At 42.2% G+C, this 18,286-nt stretch overlaps 1 protein-coding gene across 1 annotated transcript in view; it reads left to right on the top strand.

Moving 5' to 3' along the window:
* The window catches only part of NUP188 (nucleoporin 188), a 41,146-nt gene that overhangs the window by 4,890 nt on the left and 17,970 nt on the right, over positions 1 to 18,286 (top strand). Inside the window, exons 2-15 of the mRNA XM_037494891.2 lie at positions 508 to 562; positions 1,768 to 1,841; positions 4,464 to 4,548; positions 5,080 to 5,160; positions 5,592 to 5,636; positions 6,420 to 6,512; positions 6,647 to 6,766; positions 10,316 to 10,527; positions 12,086 to 12,200; positions 13,461 to 13,661; positions 14,481 to 14,570; positions 15,910 to 15,975; positions 16,893 to 17,012; positions 17,562 to 17,688. Of these exons, the coding sequence (XP_037350788.1) occupies positions 508 to 562; positions 1,768 to 1,841; positions 4,464 to 4,548; positions 5,080 to 5,160; positions 5,592 to 5,636; positions 6,420 to 6,512; positions 6,647 to 6,766; positions 10,316 to 10,527; positions 12,086 to 12,200; positions 13,461 to 13,661; positions 14,481 to 14,570; positions 15,910 to 15,975; positions 16,893 to 17,012; positions 17,562 to 17,688 (1,484 nt within the window). The remainder of the gene's footprint in view (positions 1 to 507; positions 563 to 1,767; positions 1,842 to 4,463; positions 4,549 to 5,079; positions 5,161 to 5,591; positions 5,637 to 6,419; positions 6,513 to 6,646; positions 6,767 to 10,315; positions 10,528 to 12,085; positions 12,201 to 13,460; positions 13,662 to 14,480; positions 14,571 to 15,909; positions 15,976 to 16,892; positions 17,013 to 17,561; positions 17,689 to 18,286) is intronic.

The following is an 18,286-nucleotide window of genomic DNA, read 5'->3' as shown; positions in this document are numbered from 1 at the left end:
TCCCTATAGGTTACTACAATTTAATGAGAAAGGAAGAGAAAGAAATACTAAATTGAGGTGTCTTAGAAAATGTAATTCATTCTTACATTTCATTAATTCTAAAATAATGACATTTTCTACAATTAATACCTCCAATAAGTCAAATGTGTTTTATTGATGACTTCCAGGACACAGGTAATCATGTGTCCTGTAGTTAATGGTGTCTGAAGTGTAGTGAGGATGGTGATCACCCTTATTTTTAACGGAGTATCTACTTGATTTACTTGAAAATCTTACACTTTAGCTATTTAATTTTTATTTTGCATATCAGAAGGACAATGCAACAGCATCACTTTTTAAAATTTTAAGTTTGTATAGTAGTTTTCCTTTCAGATAGTAGACATGACAGTCATGAGAAAGCTTAGTCAAAATTTGTATAATCTATTTTAGTATATGTGCTGCCGAAGCAAACACAAAATTTGTATAATCTAAAAGAGCAAAACAGGTCTGTTTTCTGGCATTTTTCAGAAGCAGTAGAGAACTATGGACAATTCTGCTTGGAAGGTCAGCCCTGAGAGAACTGGTAAGTGGTGACGTTCTTGAGTGGGTTTTATGGTGACATGTAGCTTATCTTACAAAAGCATTTGCCTTTTAAGTAGGAAGTAAACACTTTTTAATTCCTAAAACTTGATTATCTGTGCATGCCCTGCTTCTCTCTGCTGAAATGTGGTGCATCTTATGACTTTGCTGCTGACATTTTCTAAATCTCTGCCTTTCTTTGTAGCTTAGTGGTTCCTTTTCTGAAAAAGATACCAGGGCTGGGCCTCCCCGGTGGCGCAGCGGTTGAGCTCTGGGTTACAAAGCTACCCGCAGCCTCTGCAGCGCCGGTTCGATCCCTGGCTGCTCCCCGGCCACCAGAGGAGGGTCCCACATGGCGCGCAGACCTCTCCTGCCGCCCGCTGCTCCCCTCAGCAGTGTACTTCGGTCCTTCTGCCTGCTCTGCTCCCTGCTGTGGCTCTGGTGAATTCTCTCACCCTCCCGCGCTTCTGACTGTACCCAGTGCTTGTATAAATAATAAATAAATAAATAAATAAGTAAATTAAAAAAAAAAAAAAAAAGATACCAGGGCTGCTTGACTAGCTGCTAAGGGTAGCAGTACAAATGCCCTCCTGGTACCATAGTTTAAGAAAGATTCTCAGGCCTTTTTTTCTGCCTTATACTTTTCTTCTTTTTCCTAATGGTGACCTCCTGGGATCACTGAGGCTGTGTTTTCTAGAATATTTCTAAGTATATAATAAAAGAGAGTTCTATCTGTTGAGCCTCAGATTTTCCCCTATGAGAGGAAAGTGTTAAGATGACAGTAAATTATTGTTATTGTAATGAGCATAATGAATGTTTTAGAGCCTTAATATTTTTTGATATACTTTCCTCTGACAATTCCATTTCTAGGAATAGATCTTGAAGAAATCCTGCAAAAGTTTTGTGCAGCAAAGCTCTTTATGATCGCATTCATGTTAATAAAGAAGAATCAGCTTCAGTGTGTCTAACAGTACAGTTATAATATAACCACTTGATAAAATATTATGCAACCACCAGAACGGATGTTTATAATAAAGTGAAATCATTGTTAGAATGTTAAGCAAAAGAAGAGGAGGCCACAGAAGACTAGGTTCAAAATGATTTCAACTGTGGGAAATGCATATTAAAAAGACTCAAATGAATATGTTATCCTCAGCTTGATTCTGAAGTCTAATTAAAATCTGTGTGATTTTTCTTGTTCTTTTCCAGAATCAGATTGAAGCAGAACTGAATAAACATTGGCAGCGGCTGTTAGAGGGGCTTTCTTACTATAAACCTCCCAGGTATGGCTATTCCGTGCATCTGTCTAGAGTAAGACCCCTGAAGAAGTAAGACCCCTACATGAAACCATCCTCGTGTGTGATTTTATAGTAATACTGGGCTAGATGGATCAGTTAGAAGATAATTTGGTTTCCAGTGGAAAAGAGTAGGGCACATTTTTGTCTGTTGAAAGAAAGGGAAATTGCTTTGAGAGATGCTCTATTACCAGATCCAAGTATATAACCCTCGTGTCTGGGGATGAGCATTTATTAAAGATTCAAACATCATTCGGTCAGTTACGTTTGCACGAGGCACTGTGAGCACCAGTGCTGGTGAAGAGCGCACAGTGGTCAGCTGTGCTTCTGTGGTGTCCCTGTGCACCAAGTATTCTCCTGAGCACTTGACATATCTTAACTTAATTTTGACAACAGCCCTTTGAGATAGGTACTGTTTTTATTCTTTGGTTGAATATATAGCTTGGTTTTTTTACTGGGCAGTGGAAAACAAAAATTATAAGCTATAAAAAAGAGGATACACCTGATAGGCCTAGACTCTTATCTAATTTCTTGTCTGGATCTTATCCTGTTGCACATTGTAGTGCTTAAGCTACTCTCACTTCCCTTCTGCTTTGGAACAACTGTTGATTTTTATTACTTCTTCACCTTCCGTCTTCATCCTCTTAGGTTAGTGAAGAACTAATCCTTCCCCTACAATTATTTTGCTTTTAAAATTTTTAACTGAAGAACACTGGCTTATACAAATGTTTTAGGGGCCTAGGGTTATTTATGCAAATGTGTGTTATCACACCACACCCACCACCAAAAGCCCTCCATAATTATTTTGAGGTAACATTGTTATTTATCTGTAAATACTTTACTATGTATCTAGAATATATGAATTTTTAAAACAAGTTAATCATTATCATATTTGGGTTCTTTTATTATTGTTTCCATTTTACAGATGGGGAAACTGAGGCACAAAGAGGTTAAGTAACTTGCCCAAGGTCACACAGCTAGTAAGTGGTAGAACCAGGATTTGAACCTGGCAGTCTTAATCCAGTGTCCGTGCTCATAATCATTATTTTATGTTGCCTCTTTCAGAACTGACAGTTTAATCTTATACTAGTCTTGCTGTTGTGGATTTTCTGTGAAATGTGAGTCTTTATAGAAAAAAATCCAACGAGGCAACATAGATGTTTGTAGCATATTTTCTTTTCTTTATTTCTTTATTTCTTTTTAAGATTTCTTTATTTATTTTCTTTTCTAAAAGACACAGATTAGCCGTGTAGTAGCATGGGAGCTGAAGTCTGACAGGCTGTTGTTTTTAATCACAGACTTAAAATGTAATCATCGTTGTTTTCCTTTTATGTCCTCTTTCTGTTCCAGAATCCAGTCCAGGTCCCACACTGCTTGTCAGTGTCATGTCTCCTTCACTCGGCTCGGATAGTAGCTCAGTCTTCCCTTGATTTTCATGATCACTACCAGTTTTGAAGGAGACTGGTTAGGTACTTTGTAGAATACCCTCAATTTGGATTTGTCTGATGTTGTTCTTAGTAGATAGGGGTTCTAGGTTCTGAGGGAAAAAGTACAGAGGTGAACTACCGTTCTTAGCACATCATACGGGATACATGCTGTCTACATGAAATCTCTGGTGTGATAACCTTGCTTGCTTGGCTAAGGGAGTGTTTGCCAAGTTTTTCTTTTCCCTACTATCTTTTTTGGAAGTGAGTCAGTAAACATGACCCCTTCTAAATGTGGACTTAAACTCCAGCTCCTGAAGGGGGTAGTAGCTTCTATGTATTTTTGGAATTATTCTGTAAGAAAGATTTTTTACTTTTCCCCATTTTATTCACTCTTCCTTTATATTATTGTGGACTCATTTATTTATATTTTATACTTTGCTTTTCACCTTGTTTGAGATTCAGCCATTGAGAATTCTTTCAGGTTGAGTTCTATGTCCTCGTGACATATCCCTATCTTTTTGTTTTGGATTTCCCTTCTTCTGGCATTGCAAGATGGTCGAGGTTGGTCTTCTATTTTCCCTGCCCCCCAGGTCTAGAATCAATCATTTCTCCAAGCAGTCTTGGTATCTTTTATTGAAGAATGGTATTACTAGAAACCTGGATCTGGGCTCTGGGTACACTTGCTGCTGCTGGGGTATCGTGGCCTACAGGCCTTCCCAGTGAAAAGAGCTAGGTGACAGATACATGTGTACTAACTGACAGATACCTGGTGTTCAGTTTCACCTCAACTTTTGATAAGCTGTGGGATTTTTGGTAAGTTATTTATTTTTTCTAAGTGTTGGTAGTTCCATTTGTAAAATGGGGATAGTAATATTAACCTTTCAGGATAGTAACCTAATATATCTACAAATAATATTGTTATAGCTACATTTAACAATTTGTAACAGACTATACTATATTTATTACTTAAGCATGAATAGTTCTGAATAAGCATGAATAGCTATAAAGTCCTTGGAGATGAAAGTGTGTGTGTGTGTGTGTGTGTGTGTGTGTGTGTGTGTGTGTGTATTATAGGCATCTAAGGGGTAGAAAAAAGGTTTGTGTAAAAATATCTCCAAGTATATTTATTTTAAATTCCTGGGGTCATTGAGAATGAGGAAATGATTCATTGTTTTCTTCATAGTCCAAATTCAGCTGAAAAAGTGAAAGCTAATAAAGATGTGGCTTCCCCACTGAAGGAATTGGGTTTAAGAATCAGCAAGTTTTTGGTGAGTGAAAATCAGCACTAACTCTTTATTACCTGCACACCTGTGTGCATGGTGTTACTGTCAGCGACTGTGAGTGAATACTCACTTTGTTTCAGTTTGGCGAATTAAATGGAGAGAATACCCAAGTTGCAACTCTTCTTGCTAAAAGTCATAAATCAAGTTGCCTGTTGTTAACTACATATCATGGAGTTTTCTTCAGCATAGGTGTGGTATTCTTTAAGTTGACTGTTTTGTACTTAAATACATAGCTGTTTCCTTTTCATCTTGAAAATCCAGCTCGTGTCTGTAGCTGAACTGTGCTTGGTGGGTAAGCACAGTTGTTTCTGGCATATAAATTAATTATCATGTAAATTATATGTTGGTGACTAGCTCCCTTTTTTCTTTTTTGGTTTGAAATTGTTATGTTGTGTAAAAGCCTTTAAAAGGATTTTTGTTTATTCAAGTTCTGTGTTTGTTCCAAGAGACAAATCTTTAAGAATGCTCTTTTGCATGCTGTGTGTGATTTCTAAATTTACAACCTCTGTATTTCAGGGTCTTGATGAAGAACAGAGTGTTCAGTTACTCCAGTGTTACCTCCAAGAGGACTACAGAGGGACGAGGGACTCACTAAAGGTTTGTAGTTGGTCCAGCGCCTTTCTCCTGCCTTTTCCTTCTCCTTGTTGGTTTTTGGTACCAGTTCTTGGCAACAGATGTAGATCTGTTACAATTACAGATCTAATATAACTGTTCTGATGTCTTGCAAAACCATACACAAACTAGAGGGATGGAGAGGTCAAAGGTTGACATGTGAATCACGGCATCTCAGCACATCAGAGCTGAAAAGAGCTTGGGAAAACATTTAGCCTGCCCATCCCCTCATTTCCTCAGGAAATTGAGGCCAGAGGTGGGGGGACAGAGATTTAAATTCAGATTTGGATATATTTTGGTAAAAAAAAATTCTGGAAATGAAGGGGCAATTGTGTCTTGAAGGGTGATGTTTACCGTTTTCTTTGTTAACCTGAATTTTGTTTATAAGGTGACTTCTTTACTCTTCTCTTTTTCAGACCGTGCTGCAAGATGAGAGGCAGAGCCAGGCCTTGATCCTGAAGGTCAGTAGTAGCCACCATTTTTGGTCTGTGTGTAAAATTGGGTGACAGCTTCTTGACCTTGTTTTCCTGAGCATTGCTGCGTTTTGACTGTCTTGTTGGGTGTAATGAAGATGCTTATTAACTCCTTTGTGAAACAAGAGGTTTCATCCACTGCACCCAGCTGAGGCCTTTTTCCAAAGATTTCTTTAGTCATTCAGGTGGGAACTAGTTCATGGATATTTTTCCCTTTACATCCAGACACAACAGGATTGATTTGTATTTCTTTATTTCTTACCCCCCCCCCCACTAAGCAGTCTTCTCACTTAGAATCTTGTTTTAATATGGAATTTGACTTCTGAAGTGGTTTTCTAGTTGGTATTTCGTGAGAATTTAAGTGCTTTAGTTATAAACAATTAGGATGTACATCAGTGGTGTCTTTTGTTTGCTTTTATGTGTTTGGCCTATCAGTCTGTAACAGTGTGCATTGCTTAAATGCTCTCATGAGTCCGAAAACTTTATATTATTAAATAATTCCTTTTACTTTATATGACTTGTATGTAGAAAACTTCTTTGGGAAGTTGTTTATATCATTAAGCAATTCCTTTTATATGACTTCGCTTATATTCTACTTCCTGAAGACCTTTTGCTTTCTTCTGGACTAATACTGTTTCCCTTTCTGTGATTGCATCTATATATGGAACTTTTCCATTCACATCTTAAGTAATCTCTTTATCAGTAAATTTAAAATCGAGTGTCTCTGTGCAAAGACAAGTAATTAGTTTAAAATCTTTGGGCTCTCACCAGATTGCAGATTATTACTATGAAGAAAGGACTTGTATTCTTCGTTGTGTGTTGCACCTTCTCACTTACTTCCAAGATGAAAGACATCCCTATAGAGTAAGTTCGTTTAGACCCCCTGGTTCCATTTACCCTGTAAAATTCAACCTTTTAAAATAATTTTATTTCCTTCATTTGAATTTTCACCTTTTACTCTAGGTACAAGTTACTTTGTTTTGGATTTTTCTTTTAAGGTTGAATATGCAGACTGTGTTGACAAATTGGAGAAGGAGCTAGTTACAAAATACAGACAGCAGTTTGAAGAGCTTTATAAAACTGAAGCACCAACATGGGAGACACATGGAAACCTCATGGTATGTGGTCATTGCGCCCCCTATAAGGTGATTGTGTACCTTGCTGTGTGCTCATAAAATCCAAGTTCAATTCCTTATTCATGTGTGAACTTAAAACATTTATAGGTTATCAGTCTTCAGAAAAGTTTAAATATGTGACATGGATCAAAGCATTGATGACTAATTAATAGTACTAATTAATAGTACTTTGAGTTCGTCTATCCAGTTAAATTTACTTTCTCCTCCTACCTCAGAGTGGACTCTTATTAGAGATTATTAGAACTAAACCCAAGATTTCATCTTCTTTATTATTATTATTATTTTTAAAGATTTATTTATTTATGCATACAAGAGCTGGGACACAGGCCAGAGATGCGGAGGGTGAGAGGATTCACCAGAGACAAAGTAGGAAACAGGACAGACTGACTGAAATACACTGCTGAGGGGAGCAGCGGGGGAGACAAGTGAGGTCTGCTGCGCCATGTGGGTTTCTCTCTGGCTGTCCGGGGATTGAACTCGTGCCGCAGAGGCTGCGGATTGCTTCATAGTGCTTAACCCCTTGTGCCACCAGGGAGGCCCTCATTTTCTTTATTATTATCTATGAAGTGTGTGACTCTGGTCTGATTCTTTTATCCTAAGTCTCAAGCTAATATACATTTATAGATTGGAATGTATACAATAGCTGGGGTATAGGCCAGAGGTGCGGGAGGGTGAGAGAACTCACCAGAGCCAGAGCGGGGAGCAGGGCAGGCAGAAGGACCGAAGTACACTGCTGAGGGGAGCAGCGGGCGGCAGGAGAGGTCTGCACGCCATGTGGGACCCTCCTCCGGTGGCCGGGGAGCAGCTGGGAATCGAACCGGCGCCGCAGAGGCCGTGGGCAGCTTCGCAACCCAATGCTCAACTGCTGCGCCACTGGGGAGGCCCCTTATAGCTTTTTATTTTATTTATTTTTTTTTTTTAAATAATTTTTTTTAATAGAGGCATGTTTTTATTTATTTGTTTGTTTGTTTGTTTGTTTGTTTGTTTGTTTATACATGCACTGGGTACAGTCAGAAGCGCGGGAGGGTGAGAGAATTCACCAGAGCCAGAGCGGGGAGCAGAGCAGGCAGAAGGACCGAAGGACACTGCTGAGGGGAGCAGCGGGCAGCAGGAGAGGTCTGCGCGCCATGTGGGACCCTCCTCCGGTGGCCGGGGAGCAGCCGGGGATCGAACTGGCGCTGCAGAGGCCGCGGGCAGCTTCGCAACCCAGCGCTCAACCGCTGCGCCACCAGGGAGGCCCCCCTTATAGCTTTTTAAAGTAGAAACTTAGAAAACAAAATTAAGAACTTTTCTAATAACTGTAAATGTTGCTTTAAGCATTTCATTTAGCTGTTTCCCACAGATTTTGATTGCCACTTAATTCAAAATAGTTTCTAATTTCCTTTTTGGTTTTCTTTGATCCTTGTATTATTGAGAAGTGTGTTGTTTAATTTTCCAAATGGATGTTTTCTTAGATATGTTACTGATTTTTGATTTGATTCTGTTATGATCACATAACATTTTGTATCATTTTGGTCTTTTACAATTTTTATTTATTGTCTTATGGTTTATAGTCTACCATATGGGTAAGTTTTGGTCAGTGTAACATACTCATGAAGGGAATGTGTATTTGGCAGTAGTTGGTTATGGTAGTGTAGAACTACCAGTCACATCAAGATTATTTAGATTTTCTATCTGCTAATTTTTTGTCTAGTTGACCTGTCAATTGTATAGGATTGGTTTTCTTTTCTTTTCTTTTTTTTTTTTTTTTTAATTTTTTTCTAGAGGCATGTCTTATTTATTTATTTATTATTTGTTTGTTTGTTTGGTTTATACATGCACTGGGCACAGTCAGAAGTGCGGGAGGGTGAGAGAATTCACCAGAGCCAGAGCAGGGAGCAGAGCAGGCAGAAGGACCGAAGTACACTGCTGAGGGGAGCAGCGGGCGGCAGGAGAGGTCTGCGTGCCATGTGGGACCCTCCTCCGGTGGCCGGGGAGCAGCCGGGGATCGAACGGGTGCCGCAGAGGCCGCAGGCAGCTTCGCAACCCAGCGCTCAACCGCTGCGCCACCGGGGAGGCCCTGTATAGGATTGGTTTTAATGGCAAAAGATTGGTAATAACCTACATGCTCATTCAGGTGAGCTGCTTCAAGTAAATTAGGCATTTCCACCCAGTGGAGCACTATGCACATTAAAATTAATGAGGGGGGCCTCCCTGGTGGAGCAGCAGGTTGAGCGCAGCGCTGTGAAGCTGTTCGCAGTCTCTGCTGCATGGGTTCAATTCCTGGCTGGCCAGGGAGATACCCTCATGGTGTGGCAGACCTGTCTTACCCGCTGCTCCCCTCAGCAGGGTTTTCGGTCCATCTGCCTGTTCTGCTTCCCGCTTTGTCTCTGGTGAATTTTCTCACCCCTCCTGCGCCTCTGGCCTGTGCCCTAGTTGTTGTATAAATAAATAAATTTTTTTTAAAAAATAATGAGGGTAGGGCCTCTCTTGTGGTACAAGGGGTTAAGTCTCAGCACTAACAAGCTGTTGGCAGCCACTGTGGCATCATTTCATTTCCTGGCCAGGAGCTGACCCACATGGCGATTAGACCTCTCCTGTCTCGTCCACTGCTCCCCTCAGCAGTGTATTTCAGTAGATCTGCCCGTTCTGCTTCCCACTTTGTCTCTGTTGAATCTTTTCACCCCCCGCACCTCTGGCACCCCTTGTATGCATAAATAAATGAAAATAAATCTTTAAAAAAAAAATCAATGAGGGCCTCCCCGGTGGCGCAGCGGTTGAGCGCTGGGTTGCGAAGCTGCCCACAGCCTCTGCGGCGCCGGTTTGATCCCCGGCTGCTCCCCGGCCACCGGAGGAGGGTCCCACATGGCACGCAGACCTCTCCTGCCGCCCGCTGCTCCCCTCAGCAGTGTCCTTCGGTCCTTCTGCCTGCTCTGCTCCCCGCTCTGGCTCTGGTGGATTCTCTCACCCTCCCGCACTTCTGACTGTGCCCAGTGCATGTATAAACAAAACAAACAAACAAACAAATAAATAAATAAAACATGCCTCTATAAAAAAAAAGATTTAAAAAAAAAATCAATGAGCATACGAGTTGTTATATTACTAAGCAGTTCTAAAAAGGAATGGATATGCTTTTAGAGGAAGTAATCTTTTAGGTACATTATTAAGTGAAAAACAGTAGGGTGAAAATAGGTAGTGTAGCAGGTCACTTGTTGTAGGTGGATGGTGGCTGCACAGATCACAGAGGCAGCTGATAGACTGTGGCGTGTACCAGAGACTGTGTGTGGCTTGTTACTGGAAATGGAGACTAAGACATCTAACAGTTGTTGCCTTTGGGGAGAAATATGGAAGGAATTGTATAGAGGGAGACTTTTATTTACCCTATTGTACTTTTTCAATTTTCTATCACGTGCATGTATTACTTAGTAGAAAAAATTTCTATCTCGTGCATGTATTAGAAAAAATTTCTATCATGTGCATGTATTACTTAAACATTTTAAGTTTCCTAATCTGACAATTTCTCTCCCATCTTTTTCTTCTTTGATTGTGCAGACTGAACGCCAGGTGTCTCGCTGGTTTGTTCAGTGCCTTCGGGAACAGTCCATGCTGCTAGAAATTATTTTTCTTTACTATGCCTACTTTGAGATGGCACCAAGTGATCTATTGGTACTAACCAAGATGTTTAAAGAACAAGGATTTGGTAGTAGGCAGACCAACAGGCACCTGGTGGATGAGACCATGGATCCTTTTGTGGATCGAATTGGGTAAGTCTGAATGAGTTGAGGTAATAGAACTTGCCTAATGTTTAGAGCATTAACCTTATATTGGTCCTTTGAATGGGTGAGGGGAGTGCTAGGTGTACTTTTCACTTAATGGGTGAGGAACTCGTTGGAACTACTGCTGTGTTCTAGATCGTACAGGGAGTAAAGACTGTAGTTTTCTGGAGAAAAGACTGTAGTCTACTCACTGTCTTCTTGTAAGAGTTTCATCCATTCATTCGATTAAAAAAATGTTGAACAGCTACTGTGGGCCAGGCACCAAGCAAACGCTAAGATAGTGCTAAACAAGGTGGATGTATCTCCTGCACTCTCGGAGGTCACAGCCTAAGGATGGAATTCCATGGCGGTGAATACAGTGACCCTCCATTTGTAGGTACAGCAGCTACAACCACAATTCATACAGCAGCTCCTCAAGTGGCGTCATTTCATTCAACGTTGATTCATTGTGACACTTGTGGGGAGGGGGGGATTGATCTTGGCTGGGGCTGTGTAGTTTTGCATATTCTCCCCATTTCTGCATGGGTTTTCTCTGGTATCCAGTTTCCTGGCACATCCCAAAGACATGTCTGTGGAGTGTCTAATTGGCCCAAAGCGAATGGGTGTGGGTGTGTTAGTGATGCACTTGGGTAGGAGGGCGTCCTGGCGAGGACTGGTTCCTGCATTGCTCTGGGCTGCCAGGACTGGCTCTGTCCATCTGCCTGAACTGGAATAAGTGGGTTGGTGAACAAATGAATACAAATGATTGTTTAATATGAGACGTGTTTTGGAGCATTATTTAGCAGTTTGGTGATGTTTTAGTGACCAGGAATATGCCATGGGAACGTAAACTCTTGTTTATATCAGTTAGCCCATGGTAAAATTGTATTAAATCATAGTTTTCGGGAGCCTGATGACGATATTCAGTAGTACTTACTGTACTGTCGCTAGGCCTGTGATGATTGTGTCTGTACTGAACATAATACAGACTTTTCTTGTCATTATTCCCTAAATGATACAGTATAACAGCTCCTCACATAGCATTTTTTTTTTTTTGTATTAAGTGTGATATGGTATCAAGAGATGCATTCAAATATATGAGAGGACGTAGGTGTGTAGAGTTGTGTAGGTTACATGCCATTTTAAGATCTAAGGGACTTGAGTATCCTTGGAGTTTGTATCTGTTGGGGGCCTGGAACCAATCTACTGCAGATACCAAGAGACGACTGTGTTCCATGTTTTGAGGCCTGCTCCACCTGTGCACAGAGATGCTTGTGCAGTGAGGCAGTTTCCCTGGGGCAGGTGGGTTGCAGCTGCAGAAACCACCAGCACTAGGTCTGTGCTTTGATAGACACAAGGCAGAAGTGACTGTGGAACATTCAGAAGTGACTGTTGAGGTTGAGCTGTGCTTGGAAGTTTAAATACATACTGGATTTAGAAGAGCTAGTATAAAAAAATGTAAAATAGTTCATTACTAATTATTTTGGTAATGAAATGTCTTGCATTTCACCTTACACTCCAGTGAAGTTCAGAGTGGCACATAACGATGACCCTCTTTTCTTTCCAGCTACTTCAGCGCCCTCATCCTAGTGGAAGGCATGGACATTGAATCCTTGCACAAGTGTGCTTTGGATGACAGAAGAGAACTGCATCAGTTTGCTCAGGATGGGCTTATTTGCCAGGTGATTTTGCAACTGTCTCTTTTTTCAAATGGGTTGTAGTTAGTAATATATTTTTAACTACGCAATTCTCCTGCCACTTAAAATGTTCAGTGTTACAGAATTTGAGGTTCTACACTACATTGTTGAGAAGTTAATTAGGTCTGGAAGAAATCTCAGATTTGGCAGTTGTCCACACAGAGGTGATAGTTGAATCTGGGAGAATGAGTGGAGTCCCTCGTGGAGATGAGTCTGAGGAGAAAAGCCTGGGCCAGAGCCTTGGGGGTTCTCTGCACCTAGGGAAACTCTGTGAGAAGAGCAAAGAGGAAGACTGTTGAGAAGGCAGGGTTAGAGAAATTGAAATGAGGCTTTGCAGACACCGCCACCACCAGATTTCCCACATCGCACTTGCCTGGTGAAGCCACCATGTCGGTGAGCCTCCTTTGAGCTGTTTTCAGACAGAGTGCCAAAGGCAGCAGAAAACTTTCACGCTGTGAGCAGTGGGGAGAAAGGATTTGGTTATAAAGATTCCTGCTTTCACAGAAATGTTCCAGGATTTATGTGCCAGAGTGGGAGAGAAAATCGATGAGAATTTCATCCTGAAGTAACAGGTCCTATATCTTGTCCATGGCAACTGCTAGACCCAGCAGAAGTGGTTCCCAGTTTTTCCTCTGTACTGCCAAGACTGAGCGCTTGCACGGGAAGCATGTGGTCTTTGGCAAGGTGAAGGAGGGCGTGAATACTAGGGACGCCATGGAACGGCTGCCGACTGTGGACACAGCTAATACATTTGACTTGTGTTTCATCTTGACCACCTGAACATTTCCTCCTGTAGCTCAGGAGAGCATCCCTCCATCCCCATCTGCTTGAAATGCCCTATAACCTTCATGTTCTCCCTATACTTCTTTGGGCTCCGTGTGTTCCTTAACCCCTTCTGAGTCTAGCTGGATTGCAGAGTTAAGTTTACAACGACAACAAAAAAATAGAAAATGAGAGGCCAAGAAAGATCAGGACAAAATTTTTAGTCTCCATCGTATTTGAATATGTATTTTATAATCTTACATTAAGTCTTCTTAATATCAGAAGGAAAAAATTATGGATAAAGGGAAGAGTAATTGAGGGGTTATTAGTGAGGTGGCTGGGGTGGGGAAGAGTGAGGTACCAGAATGGTAGTAGAGGGCACGAGGGAGGGATGGGAGTCTTGCCGAGCATAACGAAGAATCCTGTGTGGGGCCGTGACCCTCTCAGTTTAATGGCCCAGGGCTTGTCTTCTGTGTTCATTAGGATATGGACCATTGGATGTTGACCTTCGGGGACATTCCACATCACGCCCCAGTGCTTTTGGCTTGGGCTCTTCTTCGTCACACCCTGAGTCCAGAAGAGACGGGCAGTGTTGTCCGGAAAATCGGTGGCACAGCCATCCAGCTGAATGTGTTTCAGTACTTGACCCGCCTGCTCCGCTCACTGGCCAGTGGGGGAAATGACGTGAGACTGAGGCTTTGGGGTCGAGCATGGGGGTGGGCACAGGCAGGGCAGGAGCTTGTTAATGAATCACGATGCTAGTTAATAGCAGGTGTAGTGGTGACTTGATAGTGATGATAATGTGGCAACCTATGGAGCCCTTGTTATGGCCAGCACACAGCACTTTTGTGCATGATCTCATTTCCTTTTTACGACTCTTTGTACTAGGGATTGTTTGGTTTCACACATTAGGAAATTAGGACTCAGGGAGATAGTAATGTGCCCAAAGAACAAGAGTCACCAGTTTGTGGTGTCTGCCTTTATGCCAATATGGTATACTGTGGCAGTATTGTATATCTCCTAGAAGATAGCTTAGGCCTTATTGACTGGAGAAATCTTTTGGGGGGCTTACTCAATTCACTAACAGTATGAATTAGAAATTCTCTGAGTCTCGTGTTGGGCCTTCATTCGCGTGGCAACAGGAAATTTCAGCGAAACAGCCCCACTGTTGGCCCTGGTGGATTTATCTTGGTGACAGTTCAGGCAGCTGCATCTTCACATCAACAAGCAGAGACTCCTGATCCTTGCTCTAGAATGAGTGTGGTTTTCTTTCACAGGAAAACTTAGATAGTTTTGATAGTGGTTCCTGTCTGATTTTATTTTTAATTTTGTTGTAATTTTTGTGGTTCCTACTTTCTCTTTTTCCCCTTTGTCCTCCTGATCGTGGTACTAAATTAGAAGCTCTGGATTCCCTTTCACCATTCAGTGAGACTGTCAGTGTGATGGGATTGTGCTGGGCCTGGGGAGAGTTGTGTTGAGAATGACCTGGTCCTTTCCCCGCAGTGCACCACCAGCACCGCATGCATGTGTGTCTACGGACTCCTGTCTTTCGTGCTGACCTCGCTGGAGCTGCATACACTGGGCGATCAGCAGGTCAGTTGGCTTTCATGAGGCTCTCTACCTATACACCCAGCTTCGTAGCCATCCCCTCACACACTCCTCTGGGGCTGATACAACAGACACTCTACTTTTTAGCTTTTTTTTTTTTTTTTTTTTTTTTTTGCGGGACCCTTGCCGGTGGCCAGGGATCGAACTGGTGCTGCAGAGGCTGTGGGCAGCCTCGCAACCCAGCACTCAACTGCTGCGCCACCACGGGAGGCCCTTATTAGCTTATTTTCTGTATATCTTACTAGGTTGATGGAGGTAACATTGGTTTACAACACTGTAATTATTTTAGGGATGTAAGTTCTTCACACTCTACTAATGTGTGTTATTAACCATGACCAGCACTAACAAAGTCCTAGTGATCCTTCAACCCAGTCCATTGGGCCCCCTCCCCACCTTAATCCCCGCTTCCCCATACTTCGCAACTGGTAGCCTCAGTTCTGTTGCCAGATTTCAAGAGTTTTGGTTAGGTTTTATTTGTTCCTTTGCTTTATTTCTTTACATTCCGTGTAAAGTGTTTGTTTACATTCCGTGTAATGTAAACATGTTTATATTCCGTGTAAAGTGTTTGCAGTGTTTGTGTGTTGTTTTCTTAAAAAAGATTTATTTGTGCATACAGGAGCTGGGGTACAGGCCAGAGATGCGGGATAGTGAGAGGATTCATCAGAGACAGAGTGGGGAACAGAACATGCAGATTGACTAAAGTTCATGCTGAGGGGAGCAGCGGGCGAGTCAGGAGAGGTCTGCTGCGTCATGTGGGTTGCTCCCTGGTGGGCCAGGGATCGAACTCATGCTGCAGAGACTGTGGATTGCTTCATAGTGCAGTGCCTAACCCCTTGCGCCACCAGGGAGGCCCTGCGGTGTTTGTGCTTTAATCCATTGCACTTACTGTTGTCATGCTCCATTTGTCCCATCTGTGGTCAGTAAGAACTTTTTCAGATTGACTTTGGAGCCTTCGAGAGCTGTATTGCCTTCCGATATGACGGATCGTTAAAGTACTATCTCGTGAAACTCTTGCCCCGATCTGGAGTCCGCCTTTCCAAGTGGCTTCCCGATGCAGTACTTTGTTTAATCCTTACGACAGTACCATGGAACAACTGATCTTCTCACTGTTAAACAGATAAAAGACTTTGACATTCAGAGAGGTTAATTTGCCTAGCATCATTATAACATAAAACATATACCATGGTTAGGGGATGATCTTATATTTCAAATTTGGTTATTTCTGTGTGAAGGTATTGTTTTTATTTTAACAGAATAAAGTAAAAAAAAAGATAGATTGGTTGAACTAGGGAAATAAGCCATCTTCTCCCCCTCAACCCAACAGGATGTAATCGACATAGCATGTGAAGTCCTGGCAGACCCTTCTCTTCCAGAACTATTCTGGGGAACAGTAAGTATGTCATGGGAATCAAATTGATATTCTCTGCAGCAAAGGAATATGTCGAGCATATATTATACTTACATGCTTATACTAATCAAGCATACATTATGTATTTATACTAATAGGTCTTATACTAATTTTCATGTGTATTTTCTTATTTAATCTTCACAAAAGTTTATGAAATAGATAATGTTACCATCATCACCATGGTCATGCTTACAGGTGCAGTGACTTGCCCAAAATCACACAGCTAGACAGACATGGGATGAGGTTCCAGTCTGTGTGCCTTGAGTCTGTCACGTCACTAGCCAGTGTCTGGCTCTGTCTGAGCAGCACTGTAACTGGAGTGTACTGTGTCTTACAGTTGTCAGAAGATGATAACTGGATAGGATAAAAATTTGGCTTTGGAGAGAACAGTTTCTCGCTAGTACTCAATCCTAGCATTGGCGATAGATCCAGCTGATGAATAAATCTGATTTCCTTTGTGCCATGCCTAACTGATCTGCCTGAATATCAGACCCTCTTTCGTGAGACGCTGTCCAGTCTTACAGAATCACAGTGTTCCCAAGAGAAGCTGGTACTGAACAACGTTCAGATTGAGCACTTGTTGCTCGTGTGTGGTAGCAAATGACTGACATGCTGAGTGATTTTCACTTTAGCAGAAACCTGTCATGCACAGGTGAACAGTGCTGTCTTCCTGCAGAATAGATGGCCAGGAGGAGGTCACTGGAGGCATTAGTAGTCTCTTTTCAGATCCTGACTAAATCAGTTGTTCATAAGCTTTTTAGTGGAAATAGGAAAGTCTTAACTTATTAGGGAGGAATGAGGTCTGTTATTAATTTTAGATTTTCTTATGTTTGCTAGGCAGTTTGGAGATGTGTTAATTCGATAATGTGAAGGTCGTTTACCTCTCTCCTTGCACATAGGAGCCAACCTCCGGTCTTGGGATCATTTTAGACAGTGTATGCGGAATGTTTCCTCACCTCCTCTCCCCGCTCCTGCAGTTGCTACGAGCCCTCGTGTCAGGGAAGTCTACTGCCAAAAAGGTAGGTGGTTTCATTGGTTGCTTAAGGAGAGTGGGAGACGTTCTTTAGGAATCCTTACGTTCCGCATGGCAGTCCTCTGTCATGATAGGAGTCCGTCTAAAGCTGGATGAAAGATGCCAAAGATAGTGCATTCAAGTTTATAAAATTAAATTAAAATCTTTTTATTAAGTACCTAGTGTAGTTAGTGTGGGAATGAGATAAAATACAAAGTTCTTAGTATCTGACTGGCGTAGAGAATAGTAGATATAAGAAATAGGTCATGAAGCCGGAGGGCATGTGGCATCTCTCTTTTAGGAGTAAAGACCACCCTTCTTAGGAAAGCCACTGTCTGGGGGATTGGGGTGGGGGCAGTGGGTTTGAGTGGGGTGTTCACGAATGGTGATGATTTGGTGAGTGCAAAGGCAATTCTAGGAAGGGCCACAGTGGTGTTTGGAAGAGCTTTGCATGTCTGCACGTACACAGTTGCGCTGAAAGAGCGGGCAAGCAGGCATGGCACCCTGAGCACGACCCCGCGGTGAATGCGTGTGGGTTTTTTCTGCATGTTGGCAGGTGTACAGTTTCTTGGATAAGATGTCTTTCTACAATGAACTTTATAAGCACAAGCCCCATGATGTGCTCTCGCATGAAGATGGAACTCTCTGGCGGAGACAAACACCCAAACTCCTTTACCCTCTTGGTAAGAGAAAGTTCTCAGTAAGAACAAGGGTAAGCTACAGAGACTCTTGCTCAGCAACCATAGCCTCTGCGGAGACCGCATCTTCTGATCCTACGTCCTGCAGGACGCCTTTCAAATCGTAGCTTCTCCACTGTGCCTGTTGATTATGTATGGTCAGTTTTCTCTCTTTTTTACATGATTAGATTATTTCATGTTCATTGAATAAGGGAAGCAGTACAAAGATGTGTTTGTTTTTTTTTTTTAATTTTATTTTATTTTTATTTATTTATTTGTTTGTTTGTTTATACATGCACTGGGTACAGTCAGAAGCGCGGGAGGGTAAGAGAATTCACCAGAGCCAGAGCAGGGAGCAGAGCAGGCAGAAGGACTGAAGGACACTGCTGAGGGGAGCAGCGGGCGGCAGGAGAGGTCTGTGCGCCATGTGGGACCCTCCTCCTGTGGCCGGGGAGCAGCTGGGGATCGAACCGGCGCCGCAGAGGCTGCGGGCAGCTTCGCAACCCAGCGTTCAACCGCTGCGCCACCGGGGAGGCCCAATAGTACAAAGATGGGTTTTAAAGAGATGGTCTCTTCAGACCTGTGTCCATCGTATACTTAGTGT

Source organism: Talpa occidentalis, unplaced genomic scaffold (assembly GCF_014898055.3).
Source record: "Talpa occidentalis isolate TD23 unplaced genomic scaffold, MPIMG_talOcc4v2.1 talOcc4.7, whole genome shotgun sequence".
Taxonomy (NCBI): Eukaryota; Metazoa; Chordata; class Mammalia; order Eulipotyphla; family Talpidae; genus Talpa; species Talpa occidentalis.
Note: the sequence above shows the minus strand (reverse complement) of the source record. Positions and strands in the feature narration are given on the sequence as shown.